Here is a 19,262-nt window from a genome sequence, read left to right as displayed (position 1 = left end):
AAACAAAAAATTAGTCATTGCTCTACCTCCTTCCAATACCACATACCAAAGAACTGATGTTAACAGTCCCAGCCCTCATCATCATCATTCTACCGAAAGTTGCTTGGGTTGTCTGGAAAGGCAGACAATAGTTCTTTCTGCTCTGAAATGCCTCTGATGCATGCATCTGAGCTTATTTTGCCTTACTGCAAAGGGTTAGCCTTGGGGGAAGGAGTGATAACACTGGGTCCCACCAGCGATGGAACCCTGAGCACATCCGTCATTAATACCCATCTTCCTGCCTGCTGGTCAAGCTTTGATCTTCTTCTGAGCAGGACGTGTCTCTTTGTGGTTTTAGTATAAATATTATGTACTTGGCCCTCTGGGGATTGGCGTTGGGGATTTAAATAACACATTTCTCTAAGTCCCTGGCTCTAATAATTGAAAGCAATGACTTTTAAGACCTTTTTCTCTGCTATGGACGTTACAGAATTATTCTCAAGAGCTTCAAGTTAAAGATTTAATTGTTCTCTCTGTATCATCTTTGTATCTGTATTTCTAAAACCCTAACTCTCCTTGAACAGTGGGGACAGAAAAGATAAGTAAGAGGAATGAAGAAAAACCACATAGTTGAAAATCAAAATATTAACCCACTGTAGGAACGAAAATATTCATTGAACAATGAATTACGTGAGGTGATAAAGAAACTTTTATTAACACGAATTTCACTGGTAGAGGGAATTTGATTAGATGAAAATATTTACTCACCTTGAGGTGAAAACTGAAATACTAGGGGCATGTTACAACAAAAGTTGATCTCCAGACAACTGCACCAAAGACAAAGGGAGGAATTTGTTTGTCCTACAAAGGAGGATGGAGGTTAATGAGTAGAGGAGATTGAGCGAGAAGGAACGCAAGAAAAATGGTGGGATGATGAGCACTGTGAACTGGAAACGTATTCTATGACAAAGAAAAGTAAATTTCACTGTGAAAGAAAGGTAGGATTTGGAGTTTAGTAGGCAACCTAAGAAGTTAGGGACTGATAGAGTTTGGATCGTGAAGGTGGATTTCTCAGGACTGGTTTAACACCATCCCTCTTAGTACCGTCCTCACAACAGCGAGTGAGCGAGTTCCCGTGAGGTCTGATCATTTAAAAGTGTGCAGCAGCACTTCCCCTCTCACTCTCCCTTGTTCCTGCTCCTGCCAGGTGAGACTCCTACTCCCTTTTGCCTTCGATCATGCTTGGAAGCTTCCTGAGGCCTCCCCAGAAGCAGAAGCCACTGTGCTTCCTGTACAAAAAAACCATGAGCTGAATAAACCTCTTTTCTTTATAAGTTTCCCTGTCTCAGGTATTTCTTTATGCTAATGTGAGAACAGACTAACACAGGGACATATAGGAGAAAACAGAACTAAGCAACATGGCATTAGTTTGGACATAACGACCTGTCAGGCTAATACATTAGCTTGAATGATCCTTACAACAACAAGATCATTATTCTCCCCGTTTAAATGTGGAAACTAAGGCAAAGGGAAGTTAGGTGACTTAGCCAAGTATAAGGGGAAACTCCTTCCTCATAGAGAATGGTGAAGAGTAACAAGAAGGCCAAGGACATGACTAAGCCGCCATCAGGTTGGCTTGCTGCCATTTCAGAGGCGTGAAAATAGACAAAGAGACTCAGTGGATCACAGCAAGACAGCACAGCACACAGTGGGAGCATCAGCACGGTAATTCTGGTTCCCCTGTCCCAAAGTCTCATGGGGCGGTAATGGGCAGCAACTAACCCAGTGGGTTATCACATGTGGGGAACCTAGGGTTAAAGGCTCAGCACCTCTTTTTTTTTTTTTTGAGATGGCGTTTCGCTCTTGTTACCCAGGCTGGAGTGCAATGGCACGATCTCGGCTCACCGCAACCTCCGCCTCCTGGGTTCAGGCAATTCTCCTGCCTCAGCCTCCCGAGTAGCTGGGATTACAGGCATGCGCCACCGTGCCCAGCTAATTTTTTGTATTTTTAGTAGAGACAGGGTTTCACCATGTTGACCAGGATGGTCTCAATCTCTTGACCTCGTGGTCCACCCGCCTCGGCCTCCCAAAGTCCTGAGATTACAAGCTTGAGCCACCGCGCCCAGCAGGCTCAGCACCTCTTATAGCAAGCAGTGAAGGGGCTAGTCCCGTGCCCAAGGAATGAGCTGTAAGGTGATCATGATGTGGGTGCCATGGCCAACTTAATTGATACATGACTAGCTACAGAAACCTCTTCTGAGACATCCTTCGAGATTCTCTGCCTTCTCTCATAAGGCAACTTTCATACAGACAGTAAACTGGAATACACCCTAAGGACCACTTTTCACTCTTTGCTGATATTTTATCTCATTTTCTTCTACAACACATTGGGAAAAACACGACATTAAAAAATATAATAATTCTTAAACTGCAGAGTTTGTGAGTCCCCTTTATATACATTGTAACAGTGGGGTTTGGGGGTATTTTTCAATTTTCAATTGGGGTTTGGGGGTATTTTTACCGCCTACTCCCTGGGGACGTTTGGCAATGTCTGGAGACATATTTGGTTGTCACAGTGGAAGTTGGGGGAGTGGTACTGCCATCTAGTGGGTAGAGATTAGAGATGCTATGATGCACAGGGCAGCCTTATGTAAAGAATTTTACAGCCCCAGATGTCAAGAGTGCTGATAATGAGACTGAGAAACCACGCTTCTGGGTTTCCTCATACTGTATAAGGAAAGCTTAATGAAAACAGGCCCAGAATGGACTGGAATAGAGGAATCAACTAATGACAGAACAAAAAGATGGGTCTAGCTATTGCAGGAGCAGTAGAGCATCACTAGGTATTTCAATACTTCGTAGATGATAAGATAATGTAAGAACGAAGAGGATTTCATCTTTACGGCTGGAACAGTTGTTAACTGATCTACTATTAGTATAGTTGAAGAGAACCAAGCTCATAAAATCTTGTGAGAAGCATAGCTGACCAAAAGCAGACCTGCTCCCAGAAGTTATGACTCCAGACCTTTGACACTCACACCCAGGTTGAAAGCATAGCATATTTAGAAGACAGGAGCCTTATAAGTGGAGAGAAGCTGACAGGTAGAGGATGTTTGCTACAGTTCATATTTGACTGAGGTAATGGGGATAAAAGTATGTTTTCTAAAGTGTTCTGTGGCCTTTTCCATCATGGCAAAGTAGTGGAGGCCTAAGGTTTCGTCCATAAGGGTAATTTAATATTACCTCAAATCTCTCTAAGTCCATAATATTAATACATTTAAAGATAGATACAGAAATAAAAATGTGCATAGCCCTTCATCAATGATTCTTTTTTTCCCCCCCGGGTTTATTTATTTATTTATTATTTATTTATTTTTTTTGCCACACATCTTTTACAGGGCAGTGAACTGAAGACAGTTTCATATTTCTGACACGTTAGTGTGTTTTACAAAGGTGGTTGTTGCACAAAATAAAATCAAAATGACATATTGAAAAAATACCCTGCTTTTGTCCATAATACTGATCCCTCCTTGAAAGGAGAGGTTGTTGGGAATTTATCTACCAAAATCAGATTTGAAGCTTTTATAGACTTCCCAGGGCAGCCACAAAGTGTAACAAAAAAGGAAACTAATATATCCAAATCATTATTGTTTTTTATTTCCCTACAGTCCTTTTATTTTCTTTTTATTTATTTATTTATTTATTTATTGCATTTTAGGTTTTGGGGTACATGTGAAAAACATGCAAGGTTGTTGCATAGGTGCATACGTGGCAGTGTGATTTGCTGCCCAATGATTCTTTTTATTATAATTTATAATTTCATCCAGATGGCCAATAATAGGATATACGATTCCAACATTCATGAAAAGAGTGGTAAGAAAGAACTAATAGAGCAGCACATCTTCATGTAGAAAAGTAATCAAATTCTCTAAATTGCTTGGTGCTCTGTATTCAGTTTTTAGTGTTGATATTAAGTATCATTTCTTTCTTGGCTAGAATGAGAACAAACTCTCTCACTATTCTCACAAAGACATTCTGAAGTTTCTTGAAAATGGTAGAATCTGACATTATGCAGGTGAAAGAGAGAGAAATCTCTAATTCAGGACCAAGTTACACAATGTGAAAGGGAAATTATGGTACAAAAATTGGTGGCACCAGGTACCTCTGTGAATGTATAATTTTGATTAAAGTAATAGATGGATCATATATATGCACAGAGATGGAAATTCTAAGAAAGAACTTTAAAAATGCTAGAACTCAGGCTGGGCACGGTGGCTCACACCTGTAATCCCAGCACTTTGGGAGGCTGAGGTGAGTGGATCACAAGGTCAAGAGATCGAGACCATCCTGGCCAACATGGTGAAACCCCGTCTCTACTAAAAATACAAAAAACTAGCTGGGCATGGTGGCGCTTGCCTGTAGTCCCAGCTACTCAGGAGGCTGAGGCAGGAGAACTGCTTGAACCCGACAGGTGGAGGTTGCAGTGAGCCGAGATCACGCCACTGCACTCCAGTCTGGTGCCTGGTGACAGAGCAAGACTCTGTCTCAAAAAAAAAAAAAAAAAAAAAAAAAAAAAAGCTAGAGCTCAAAAACACCGTAACAGAAATGAAGATTGCCTTTAATAGGCTCATCAGGAGACTGGATGTGGCTGAAGAAAGAATCTTGGAACTTGAAGACAGATCAATAGAAACTTCCAAGACTGAAAAGCAAAAAGAAAAAAAGCCTGAAGAAACCCAGAATAGAATATCTGAGAACTGTCGGATAACTACAAAATATGTGACATATCAAGAGAAGAGAAAAAATAACAGGAGAAATATTTAAAGCAATAATGACTGAGAATTTTCCCAAACACTTATCAGACACCAGACTGCAGATCCAGGAAGCTCAGAGAGAACATGAAGCAGGAAAAATGCCAAAACGAATGAACAACCAACCAAACAAACAAAAACCCTGACACCTAGGGCATATCATTTTCAAGCTTCAGAAAACTAAAGATAAAGAAAAAGTCCTGAAAGAAGACAGAGGAAAGAAACACCTTACCTATAGAGGAGCAAAGTTAAGAATTTACAGCTGACTTTTCCATGGAAACCATGTAAATAAGTGGAATCAGATACTTAACATGGTAAGAGGAAAAAGCCTATCAACTTAAAATTCTATGCCCTGTGAAATTATCCTTTAAAAATGAGGGAGAAATAAAGGCTTTCTCATATAAATAAAAAAAATGAGAGAAATTGTTGCTGGTAGGCCTGCCTCGAAAGAAACATTAAAAGAAGTTCTTTAGTGAGAAGGAGAATAATCAAGGTCAGAAACCTGGATCTATGCAAAGAAAGGCAATGCACCAGAGAATGAGTAAATTAAGGCAAAATAAAATATTTTATTTTTCTTAACCTTAATTGATCTAACACATAATCATTTGTTCAAAATAACAATAGCGATAATGTTTTTGATTATATTTGATTACATATATAGCTTTGTTAAAAATAAATAATAGGCCAGGCACAGTGGCTCATGTCTGTAATCCCAGTACTTTGGGAAGCTGAGGCAAGAAGATCACCTGAGCCCAGAAGTTCAAGACCAGCTTACAGAACACAGCAAAACCTCTTCTCTAATAAAAAAATAAAAAATAAATTAGCCTGGCATGGTGGTATGCTCCTGTAGTCCTGGCTACTCTGGAGGCTGAAGCAGGAGGATAGCTTGAGCCCAGGAGATCAAGACTGCATGAGCTGTGATTGCACTCTGGCCTGGATGATAGAGTGAAACCCTATCTCAACAAAATAAAATAAAATAAAAACTTTATGCCTTTCAGTTAAAAAAAAAAATGAGTTATAGCCAGATGCCAAAAGTGTATTTTCTAAATTTCTTGCAATATATACCCTAAAAAAGAGAAAATAATGAAATCTTGCATCAATATTAAAATTAAGAATGATACTCAAGATATTGCCAAAATCTGAAATAAATGTCCACTCTCTATAATTACTGTGGAGTTTGTAGTAGTTATTCTTGGGACAGGTGCTGGGCTTCAGATTCTCTCTTCTCTGGGCTCTCACCCCTTTCACACAGGCAGTCTAGTCGTCATAGTTCGAGGTTGTGTTACGTGACTCTGTTTCCCTGGTCATGATTAATATTGATCCAGGGTGGCCATTTGTTTTTTATCATTGTTCATGGCCTTTTTCACCACACAGATATTTACTTCAATAGTATACAGTTGTATAATAGACAAATACTTCCATATATTTCTTTGTTGCCATATTAGAAAACCCTTCCCCAGAAAGGATATATGGTTTTATATACATATTCATCTATAGCTCTTCCAGTATTTATAAATATGTTATTTATTATTTAATCCTAAACCCATCTCTATAATGTTGGTTTATTGGTTTGAGACAGCAGTTGCTGAATCAGATGAAGAAAATAAGCTTTTATTTTTTGTTGAAAGTGCTTATCAGGAAACACTTAAAGAAACCCATTATAAAATGCAAACCTTGACTGAACCCTCAGCTGGGTAAATAAAAAAGTAGTTACACCTGTAAAAACAACCTTGGGGAAATTTGAATATGAAGTAGTTATCCCACTTTCGTGGAATTGTTGTTAATTTTTCTTAGGTGTGGTGATAGTACTGTGGTTTTGATGGAGAAGTCCTTGTTCTTAGGAGATGCATGCTAAAGTACTTGGAGGTAAAGTGTCACTATGTCTGAAACTTAATTCCAAATGATTCAGCAAACAGAAAATGCAGATATCCAACTCACAGCTTATATCCAAAGTGTATGTAGTAAAAATGGACAAATTTGAGGAAAGATACAGAAAATTGAATAATTAGAGTCAGAAACTTTAATGCACCAATTTCAATAATGGGTAGCACAATCAGACAGAAGATTAACAAGGGAATAAAAGACTTGAACAATATTATTTGTGTATTGTCGTATAGTTTGTGAAAACTCAACCTAACAGACATCTGTAGAACCCTTTATCAACAATACAATACACATCCTTCTCAAGCATATCTGGATTATTCTCTAGCACAAAACATGTACTAGGCCATAAAACAAGCCAAAACACATTTAAAACGATTAACATCCTTTGAATTATAGTCTCTGGCCATGATGGAATGAAATTAGAAATCAGAAATTAGAAAACAGAAGGAAATTTGGAAAATTCACAAATATGTAGAAATTAAACAACATACTCCTAAATCATGAGTGAGTCAAATCTCAAGGAAAACTAGAAAATACTTTGAGATGAATGAACACAAAAATGCAACATACTAAAATTTATGGAATGCAGCACAGAATGCTTAGAGGAAAATTTATAGCTGTAACATACCTGTATGAAAAAAGAAATAGAATCTCAAAACAATAACATAACCTTCTACTTATACCTAGAAAAAAATTCACAGTTAACAACATAGTCAATGACTAAACATTGAAATAATTCTCCTTAAGATCAGAAACAAGTCAAGGATGTCTGCTCTTGACACTTTTATTCAATATTGTACTGGAGGTTCTAGTTAGGGAAATTAAGCAAGAAAAAGGAATAAAAGGCATCCAAATTGGAAAGAAAGAAGTGAAAATGTCTCTATTCACAGTGACATAATCTTAAATATAGAAAATCCTAAGGTATCCTCTCCCACCACTGCCACACACATGTGCAAATTATTAAACTAGTAAATGAATTCAGCAAGGATGTAGATGTAAGATCAATATATAAAAAAACTTTATTTCGATACCCTAGCAACATCCAACAATAAAAAAAAGAAAATAACTTCATTTATAACGACACCAAGTAGAACACCTATTTAGGAAGAAATTTAACAAAGGTAGTATAAATTTTGTACATTGAAAAACTACAAAACATAATTGAAAGAAATCAAAGATCTAAATAAATGAAAAGACATCTTGTGCTCATGGATTGGAAGGCTTAGTATTGTTAAGATGGCAACATTCCACAGATACACAGTTTCAAAATAGTCTCTATAAAAATTCCAGCAGCCTTTTTTGCAGAAATTGGCAAGCTGATCTTAAAATTCATATGGAAATTTCAAGAGACCCAGAATAGCTAAAACAATCTTGAAGAGGGGGAATAAATTTGGAGGACTCATGCACACCAATTTCAAAACCTACTACCGGGCAACAGTAATCAAGATAGTATGTTACTAGTATAAGGATAGACGTATACACCAGAAGTGAGAATCTAGAAATAGACTCTTACATATTTGATCAATTGACAAGAGTGTCCAAATAATTCAATAGGGAAAGAATAACATTTTCAACAAATGGTGCTAGGACAACTGGATATTCACTTGCAGATGTGCGAAGTTGGACTCTTCACAACATATACAAAAATTAACCCCAAAAAATTGGCTTATGCAAAGTATTCACGACTTGGACATCAAAAGCACTAGGACATCAAAATAGACAAATGGGACTTAGTTGAACTAAAAAGCTTCTGCACAGCAAAATAAATAATTGGCCAGGCGTGATGGTCCAGTACTTTGGGAGGCTAAGGTGGGCAAACAACTTGAGGTCAGGAGTTCAAGACCAGCCTGAACAACATGGCAGAACTCTGTCTCTACTAAAAATGCAAAAATTAGCTGGGTGTGGTGGCAGAAGCCTGTAATTCCAGCTACTTGGGAGGCTGAGGCACGAGAATCACTTGAACCTGGGAGGTGAAGGTTGTAGTGAGCCTAGATCATGCCACTGCACTCCAGCCTAGGTGACAGAGAGCCTCTGTCTCCAAAAAAAAAATCCACAGAATGAACAGACAATCTGCAGAATGTGAATGTGAATAAATATTTGCAAACCACACATCCGACAAGGGACTAATATCCAGAATTTACTAGGAACTGAAACAACTCAATAACAACAACAAAAGATCCTCTCACAAATAACCTCATTACAAAGTGGTCCAAAGGGGCAAGCATAACCATGGCAACCCTGAGCTGGTTGTGAGAAGCTCCAGGCCCCTTGCTGGTATATGAAATATCAAATTTCAAGCACAACAAGTCACAAATCCAGGATCTGATTGAGATATAATATCAGAATTACAGGAAGAAGAGCTGGCAACAGTGTCTCCAGATGCTCCTGAGCTTATAGGACTTAACAGGACTGTTTCAGGCCACTCAGAGGCCCAAGAGCAAACCCTATCCCTGTCCTTAGGGCGAGGCCCTGCAGCAGACACTGGACCAGCACTGGGAGGAACACGTCTTCTCAGACCCCACTTCCCAGCAGCAGTGCTCCACCTCTGCTGACCTGGAACCAGGTCCTGAATTTAAAAGACAATTTGAATTGGATTTATATCCAGCTGTGATATTGGAAATATCACAGTTGCATATACTCATGATTCCTTTCCCTCTCCAAACCTAATGTCGTGAAAATAGAACATGAAATTTTTTAAAAAGTGGGCAAAGGGCATGAACAGGCATTTTTCAAAAGAAGACATACAAATAGCCAACAAGCACATGAAAAAAAAATGCTCCAACATCACTAATCATTAGAGAAATGCAAATTGAAACCACAATGAGATATCTTACATCAGTCAGAACAGCTAGGATTAAAAAGTTAAAAAAATCACTGATGTTGGCAAGGATGAAGAGTAAAGGGAACCCTTATGCACTGTTGGTGGTAATACAAATTTGTTCAACCTCTATGGAAAATAGTATGGATATTTCTCAAAAAACTAAAATTAGAACTACCGTTTGATCCAGCAATCACACTACTGGGTATCTACCCAAAGGAAAATAAATCGTTTAATCAAAAAGACACGTTTCACTTATATGTTTAGCACAGCACTATTCACAACAGCAAAGACACAGAATATACCTAAGTGTCCATAATTGGATGATTGGATGAAGAAAACGTTACCACATTTAGTAGCATACTAAATGTGGTATACTGTTCAGTGGTATACTGTTCAGTGGTATACTAAATAGTGGAATACTATTCAGCCTCAAAAAAGAATGAATGCACGTCTTTTGCAGCAACATGGATGGAACTAGAGGCCTATTCCAGGTGAAGTAACTCGGAAACCGAAAGTCAAATACTGCATGTTCTCACTTATAAGTGGGAGCTAAAAGATGTGTACATAAGGACATAGAGTGTGGAATAATAGACCCTGGAGACTCAGAAGGATGAGGGGGAAGGGAGGTTAAGAGATGAGAAATTACTTAATGGATATAATGTACATCATTTGGGCCATGGTTACAGTAAAAGCCCAGACTCCACCACCATGCAGTATATCCATATAGCACAAGTGCGCTTGTACCCCCTAGGTTTAGATTTTAAAAGTCAACTCAAAATGGAATGTGAACATAAATATAAAAATCAGAACTATAAAACTCTTAGGAGAAAATGTTGTGGTAAATATTTGTGGGGTTAGAGACAAAGTCTTCTAAGATATGACACCAAAGAAAAAAGTGGCCCAAAAAAGTAATAATAATAAATTAGACTTCCTTAAAAAGAAAACTTGTTCTGTTTCAGAAGACACTATCAAGAAAGTGAAAAGACAATCCACAGGATAGTGTTTGCAAATCATATAACCAATAAGGGACTTGTATCCAGAATATATAAAAAAACCTCAAAACTGAACAATATAAGAAACGCAAGTAAAAATGGGCAAAGTATTTGAATAGACATTTCTTCCAAGAAGATATATAAATAATCAAGAAGTACATAAAAAAGCTCAGCATCATTAGTCACTAAGGAAATGAAAACAAAAATACAAAACAAGTGATGCAGTTTCACACCCCATGATGGCCGTATAATTAAAAAGATGGCCAATAACAGCTGTGGGGGAGAGTGCAGAGAAATTGGAACCCTTATACATTGCTGGTTGAAATGGAAAATGCAGCCACTTTGGAAAACTCTGACTATTTCTCAGTACCTTACAAATAGAGTTACATATGACCTAGCAATTTCAATATTGGATATATATCCAAGAGAATTGAAAATATGTGTTCACATAAAAACTTGTACACAAATGTTCATAGCAGTATATTACTCATAGTAGTCAAAAAGTGGAAATAACCTAAGTTCCCATACACTAGTGAATGAATAAACAAAATGTGGTATACACATACAGTGGATTTCCCCTTTCACTCAAAAGATGTTTTAGGAGATTATTAAACTTAAATTTTAAAATTAATTTTGTTTGCTTTATGCCAAGAGACTGATAAGACCTGTTGAATTTATGATTTCTTAAACTTATTTTTTGACAAGCTATTAAATTATAATAAATATTTCAGGCACATTAAAAAAGATAGCATGTGATTTTGAAGCATACATAATTTTATAAGTATTTATTAAATAAAATATGTTAATTATATCAATGGCACCAGGGGCAGATTTTGTAAAAGACAATTTTTCTGTGGATGGGGGTTGGGAGGATGGTTTCAGGATGAAACTGTTCCACCTCAGATCATCAGGCATTAGATTCTCTTAAGGAGCTCACGACCTAGACCCCTTGCATGCACAGTTCACGTAGGGTTTGCTCCTGTGAAAATCTAATGCTGCTGTTGAACTGACAGGAGGCAGAGCTCAGGCAGTAATACTCCCCACCCACCCCTACCTGCCACCTCCTGCTGTGTGGCCCAGTCCCGAACAAGCCGTGGTCAGGTACTGGTCTGTGGCCTGGGGATTGGGAACCCCCAAATTGTATTACTCAGCTGTCCCTACATTCAAATATTACTTATTTTCCCCGACAAAGAGGAAAATGTGTTAAAACTCCCCACTACAATTAGTTTCTGTGATTTTCTTCTTGTTGTTCTGTTATGTTTTACTCTATATATGTTTATCTAGTGTTTATGAATAAAATTATACAACTCATACTATAGTGCAGCTTTATCAATGAAGTGGAGATTTTTGCCCTACTTTTTGTTTTCTACTTTAAGTTATACTTTGTCAGTTATTAATCCCTGCTTTCTTTTTATTTTAATTTCTTGGTCTATCTTTCCTTATATTTTTGCTTATTTTGGTTTTATAACCTGCATAGACCGTGTGAGTATATGGTTGTGAGTGCATAGGTGTTCTTTAACTAGCTTGAGAACCACTGTCTTTTAATAGGGAAGTTTAAGAAGTTCAACCCATTTTCATCATTATTTTATATATTTTACTCTAGCACGTTGCATGTAATATATACATTTTTATATTTCATTGTGTCTGGGTGTGGTGGCTCACGCCTATAGCCCTAGCACTTTGGATGCTGAGGTGGCAAGAGGATTACTTAAGCCCAGGAATTCAAGTTCAGCTTTGGCAACATGAGATCCCCATTCTACAAAAAGTTAAAAAATTAGCCGGGTGTGGTGGCTCACGCCTATAGTCCCAGCTACATGGGAGGCTGAAGTGGGAGGATAGCTTGAGCCCAGGAGGTCAAGGTTGCAGTGAGCTGTGTTCATGCTGCTGCTCTCCAGCCTGGGGTGACAGAGCAAAACCCTGTCTCAGAAAACAAAACAAAACAAAACAAAACAAAACAAAAACAAAACTTCATTGCTGTTTTTCTGTTTTGTAATTGCTAGTCTATGTTTTGTTTTATTGATGTCTTCAATAATGTTCAAAATTATCAACTACATTTCTCAATTTTTCAATTGAATAAATCAGAAAAAATGGATATTTATAATAGACCGAGAAAATATTTGCAACAAACATGATATATATTTACAATGTAATCCACAACATAAAAGAAGTCATGAACGTCCATAATAAAAAATGGGTATAGTAGTCAAAACTGTGTTTAGCTAGGAGAGCCAGCAAAACATACCATGGTGTCTTAACAGACGAAAGGAAGGACTGTTTCACTTGAGTAACAAGAAGTCCCATGGAGATCAGTCCAAGGTTGATACATTAACTCCAAATATCACCAGTGTCTCAGGCTCTGTAAACCTTTAGGTTCATACATTCTTAGTCTGTAGATTTAATCTTTTTGGTTTCAAAATGACTGTTGCATCTCCTGGCAGCTCAAGTGGAAAGAAGACGGAAATTGGAGAGGAATGCACTAAAAGACTTATTTCTTATATCAATAAGTGGGGTGGGGTGGGGGGTTGGGAGTAGAACATCAAAATGTAGCTTTTACTCTCTCCATAGAGGAGTCAAGTAAGGGAGAAACATGTTGCAAATGGAGATTGGTTTGGCCAAAGTACAGTGTCTGCTACATAGACACAGAACCAAAATAGAGAATTTACAAAATAAGAAATAAAAACATATAAAAATCATACCCAAATAACAAACCACCAAATAGCAATCAAAGCAATTTATGAAAAACTGTTTGGCAGGATTAAAAAAGTTCTTACCTCTTTGGTCTGTCCATTTTTAAGTCCAGGACCTAATTCTTAGAAAATAATTTAAAACACAGACAAAATGTACCTTCTAGACTATTTATCACAGTGTTTTGCTGTTGTTTGTTTTAATTTTATTATATAACCTATATATTTGTTTATGCCTGGCAGATTCTTTTACATTGCAAGGAACAGATATGTCTTGAGGTTGCCTCAGTTTATGGTTTTTACTGTAAGAACATATGAAAGCAGAAACAGAATAAAATAATGTCATCAGCCACAAGCTGAGGAAGGCGGCACACAGGCCTCCCAGAGCACAGCTATTCTGATAAGAAGCAGCTCTATCAGTCCATTATCTTGTTCTTTGAAAGTGGACATCTGTGCCTCTTGACACAGTGCTCTGTCATTATGACTCAGCCTCTCTTTGCTTCTGTTTCCTCCACTTCCACTTTTCTTTCCATGAAGTTTAGCTCAGAGTTGCTAGACCAATTACTCTTTCCCTATAACATTGGTCTTAGCTCACTCTCGCTGTTAGCCTGCTGATATGTCTCTGATCTCTAGGCACTCCGATTCAGGGGCTTTGGGAAGCCAACGGGATAAACTGAGATTGAAATTAAGTGTGGACCACATTGAACTGCTCACAAAAGTGTTTATTCCTTAAGGTTTTTTTGTTTTGTTTTGTTTTTTTTGAGACCGGGTCCCATTCTGTCTCCCAGACAGGAGTTCAGTGGCATGATCATAGCTAATTGCAGGCTTAAACTCCTGGGTTCCAGCTATTCTCTTGCCTCAGTTTCCCAAGTAGTTGGGAGTACAGGTGTACAAAACTATGCCCCGCTAATTTTGCAAAATTTTGCAAAGATGAGGTCTTGCTATGTTTTCCAGGCTGGTCTCAAACTCCTGGCCTCAAGCGATCCTTCCACCTCAGCCTCCCAAAGTGCTGGCTGGGATTACAGGCATGAGCCACCATGTCCTCCCTACTCCTTAAGAATTCTGCTCTTGAAATTAATATTTTAGGCCAAATCTATTAGAACGATGCATTAAAGTATTTTATAATTTTATTTCAATTTTTCTTAAAGAAGCAAGGTGTGCTAACTATACAGCACTTGGGAAATACAAGAAATATACGAAACAATAAAATTGCCTACAGTCTCACAATTCAAAGGTAACCTTTATTAATACTCTGGTGTTTTCCTGGGCCCCTTTTATCTGTGATAGTTTTTTCCTTTTTCTCTCTAATTTGAAGAAGAAAAAACATTATTATTTTTATCATCAAAAGTTAGAGAGAGTATATATGACCAGAAATAAAAATCATTTTTATTTTAACTACACAACACATTTTGGTTGATGTACAGCATGCAAGACCAACTATAAACAAAGATGGGATACCAAATGCTATTAATATATTTCTATTTAAAATAAAATTTCAGGCCAGGCATGGTGGCTCATGCCTGTAATCCCAGCACTTTGGGAGGCGGAAGCAGGCAGATTACTTGAGGTCAGGAGTTCGAGACTAGCCTGCCCAACATAGTGAAACTCTGTCTCTACTAAAATCACAAAAATTAGCGGGTGTGGTGGCACGCACCCATAATTCCGGCTACGTGGGATGTTGAGGCAGGAGAATTGCTTGAATCCAGGAGGCAGAGGTTGCAGTGAGTCGAGATCATGCCACTGCACTCCAGTCTAGGTGACAGAGCCAGAGTCTGTTTAAAAAAAAACAAACAAAAGAGCGCAGCTGCAATCGCGCAAAGGCGGCTGAAGGTGACCGCGGATCCCAGCTTCCTGCAGCCGGCCCTGGAGGATGGCTGCCATACTGGGAGACACAATCACGGTGGCCAAAGGCCTTGCCAAGCTGACCCAGGCAGCTGTGGAAACCCACCTGCAGCACTTGGGCATCGGAGGGGAGCTGATCATGGCGGCCCGGGCCCTGCAGTCCACGGCTATGGAGCAGATTGGCATGTTCTTGGGGAAAGCGCAGGGTCAGGATAAACGTGAAGAATCTTTTGCTGAGAACTTCGACGGCCCAGAAGGGGAGTTCCACTTCTCAGTCCCGCAGGCAGCCGGAGCCTCCACAGACTTCTCTGCAGCCTCCACTCACGACCACTCGGCTCCGCCCCTGGATCATGCCCACAGCGAGGGCCCAGCTCCTGCCTACGTGGCCAGTGGACCCTTTAGGGAAACTGGGTTCCCCGGCCAGGCCGCCTACCCTCTCGGCAGGGTAAACGGGAGGCTCTTTGCAAACCCCAAAGACTCATTCTCTGCCACGGGCTTTCAGCGAAGGTTCTTCCACCAGGACCAGCCCCCTGTGAGGGGCCTCACAGCTGAGGACATCGAGAAGGCCCGGCAGGCCAAGGCTCGCCCCGAGAACAAGCAGCACAAACAGATGCTCAGCGAGCATGCTCGGGAGCGGAAGGTGCCCGTGACGAGGATTGGGCGGCCGGCCAACTTCGGAGGTCTGGCCGTGGGTCTGGGTTTCCGGGCACTGGCAGAGGTCGCCAAGAAGAGCCTGCGCTCCGAGGACCCCTCAGGGAAGAAGGCTGTGCTGGATTCCAGTCCCTTCCTGTCTGAGGCCAATGCTGAAGGCATCGTACGCACGCTCTGCAAGGTGCGCGGCGCAGCGCTTAAGCTGGGCCAGATGCTGAGCATCCAGGACGCAGCCTTCATCAGCCCCCACCTGGCCAAGATCTTCGAGCGGGTGCGGCAGAGTGCGGACTTCATGTCATTGAAACAGATGATGAAAACTCTCAACCACGACCTGGGTCCCAACTGGCGGGACAAGCTGGAGTACTTTGAGGAGCGGCCCTTCGCCGCCGCGTCCATTGGACAGGTGCACCTGGTCCGCATGAAGGGCGGTCGAGAGGTGGCCATGAAGACAAGACCCAGTACCCTGGCGTGGCCCAGAGCATCAACAGCGATGTCAGCAACCTCATGGCCGCGCTGAACATGAGCAACATGCTTCCAGAAGGCCTGTTCCCCGAGTACCTGATCGATGTGCTGAGGCGGGAGCTGGCCCTGGAGTGTGACTACCAGCGGGAGGCCGCCTGCGCCCGCAAGTTGAGGGAGCTGCTGAAGGGCCACCCTTTCTTCTACGTGCCTGAGATGGTGGACGAGCTCTGCAGCCCACACGTGCTGACCACAGAGCTGGTGTCCGGCTTCCCCTTGGACCAGGCCGAAGGGCTCAGTCAGGAGATCAAGACCATCCCGGATAACATGTGAAACCCTGTCTCTACTAAAAATACAAAACAATTAGCTGGGTATGGTGGCATGCACCTTTAGTCCCAGCTACTCAGGGGGCTGAGGCAGAAGAATCACTTGAACTCGGGAGGCAGAGGTTGCAGTGAGCCAAGATTGTGCCACTGCACTCCAGCCTGGGTGACAGAGCAAGACTCCACCTCAAAATTCAATAAACAATAAAAAAATTAAATAAAACTTTAGAAATTCAGTTCCATTCATTTGAAATTGTTTCTACATAAGCTGATCTGAAACTTACCTCTGAATTACATTTGAAACAATCTGCCAGGTGAATTCATAGCATAAATAAAATGACTAGGGGCATGCTTGATTTATGTGAGAGCTCTTAAGGATTTTTTAAACACTTTAACAGCACCCTTGTTTATATACTCATTAATTATTAGTTTTCAGACAAGATCCAGCATATTCATGGTGGTATGGCTACAGACGATAACTAGTTTTGAATGAGTCTCATCTGTTCATTAAAGTTTGTCATCCCGTAGAGCAATGAAAAGTGAAGAAAACAGGTTTACATTCTGAGACATGCTTCATCATCCAAAACCAAAACATGCAATCTGGTGTTTCCTTTTTTTAATGGCCCAAATAGTGTCTAGAGTTACTAAGTGACTATTTTCTTAGTGAAAACAAACCATCGAATCCTGGAAGTCACATTGAAGACGAAGAATATAACTAAAAATTGAAGGCTTTTCCCCTTTATTTTAAGAAGGATTGCTTGACCCCCAACCAAGTTTTATATTCCTTGACCATATTTCTTTTTTTTTTTTGGAGACGGATTCTCGCTCTGTCTTCCACGCTGGAGTGCAGTGGTGCAATCTTGGCTCACTACAACCTCTGCCTCCTGGGTTCAAGTGATTCTCCTGCCTCAGCCTCCTGAGTAGCTGGGATTAGAAGCATGTGCCACCACACTCAGCTAATTTTTGTATTTTTAGTAGAAACAGGGTTTCACCATGTTGGTCAGGCTGGTCTTGAACTGCTGACCTTAGGTGATCCACCCGCCTCAGCCTCCCAAAGATTACAGGCGTGAGCCACCACGCCAGGCCCATATTTCTTACATTGCACATCAGTCTCTTATTTTGGTTTCTTGGTAAGTCTTTCTTAGGAGATTTTTAAGCTCTACTATTATGATAGTTTCAATTTCTAACATAAAATTTAGTCCTTAATATTTTCTCAATGACTATTGGTTGTCTGAGAGAATGCACCAACACACAGTTCAATGGATACATTGAATGTGTTGGATTTTTAAACGTTGAGAACATGTTCTTTCATTCTCAACTTCTTTAGGGCTTGCTGTTCACCTTAGATGAGATGATGATTAAACTAATTATTACATAAAGTCACTAAATTAGGTGAAGCAAGACATAAGAAAGATTTCAATGGGAAGATAAAATCATCCTCAAGAAAACCACAGAGGTAGGCTGGGCACTGTGACTCACACCTGTAATCCCAGCACTTTGGGAGGCCAAGATGGTAGGATTGCTTGAGGCCAGGAGTTTGAGACCAGGCTGGGCAACAAAGCCGGACTCTGTCTCTATGAAACATTTACAAACCTAGCTGGGTGTAGTGGCGCACACCTGTAGTCACAGCTACTCAGGAGGCTAAGGTGAGAGGATCACTTGAGCCTAGGAGTTTGAGTTACAGTGGACAATTATTGAGCCACTGCCCTCCAGCTTGGGTGACAGAGCAGGACCCCCCACCAAAAACCATAGAGGTAGATCTATAGGGTATAAATAGGCTATACAATGTAAAAGCTGTGTACAGGCATTAAATAAAAACCACAATATCAATATTAATGGGTAGAAAAAATACATTTGGGGGCCAAGTGCAGTGGCTCATGCCTGTAATCCCAGCACTTTGGGAGGCCGAGGATGGCGGATCACGAGGTCAAGAGATTGAAACCCCATCTCTACTAAAGACACAAAAATTAGCCGAGTGTGGTGGTGTGTACCCCTGTAGTTCCAGCTACTCAGGAGAATCACTTGAACCCAGGAGCTGGAGGTTGCAGTAAGCGGAGATTGCACCACTGCACTCCAGCCTGGGGACAGAGCAAGACTCCATCTCAAAAAAAAAAAAAGCAAAAAAAAAAAGAAAGAAATAAAAAGAAAAAATATATTTAGTCATAATTAAGCTAATCTATTTTAAAGTCTACTGTAAGACAGATGTATCTTTAATTAGAATCCTTTTCAGTGATTTTAATCATTTCCAAGTAGTAAAGTTCTTTGAAAGTCAAGAATATAGATTTTTAACAAGGATCTAATGCCTGCTAAATGTTTTTAAATTCTCTTTTCCTTAAATTCTCAATCCCTTTTATACTCCTATGTGGCACTTTTCGCAATTATCAGTCAATAGAAGAAAGGGTATTTGTATGTGTCTTCCCACAAAAGAATGAACAGATGGAGGAAAGGCACCACTTTTTTTAGTCATGTGATACCAATTTATCTCCTATCTTAATATATTTCTCATAAAAGGAGCATAGCAATTTAATTGAACCAAAATAGTCTCAACTCTTTGCCGGGAATCATTGTCAGAGAGGAAATTGATCTTCTTTCTGCTTTATATTCTAAAACCTTCTGGGATTCTACAGATGCCCACTTCATCTCTTCTTAAATAAAGGGCAGACTATTTGAGATGATTTTACAGTGAGAAATGAAAAAAGTCAAGTGCTATGGGTGAGAAACCAAGAGTCTAAGTCCTCTCTCTGACATGATGATCTGTGTGACCCTGGATAAGGCACATAACTTCTGTGGTCTTGTTTCGTCATCTGTTAAAACGATTT

At 39.9% G+C, this 19,262-nt stretch overlaps 1 protein-coding gene across 1 annotated transcript; it reads left to right on the top strand.

Annotated features, from left to right (window-relative positions):
• Positions 1–15,016: 15,016 nt before the first annotated feature.
• LOC135275348 (atypical kinase COQ8A, mitochondrial-like) lies at positions 15,017–16,453 on the top strand. Its single transcript, XM_064376817.1, is given in 2 exon segments — positions 15,017–16,109; positions 16,112–16,453. Coding segments are annotated over 2 exon segments (1,413 nt in total). The 5' UTR covers positions 15,017–15,038.
• Positions 16,454–19,262: the final 2,809 nt, after the last annotated feature.

Source organism: Aotus nancymaae, unplaced genomic scaffold (genome assembly GCF_030222135.1).
Source record: "Aotus nancymaae isolate 86718 unplaced genomic scaffold, 86718_ANA_hifiasm-v0.15.2.pri h1tg000016l, whole genome shotgun sequence".
NCBI classification, from domain to species: Eukaryota; Metazoa; Chordata; class Mammalia; order Primates; family Aotidae; genus Aotus; species Aotus nancymaae.
This window is presented reverse-complemented; position numbering and strand designations above follow the sequence as displayed.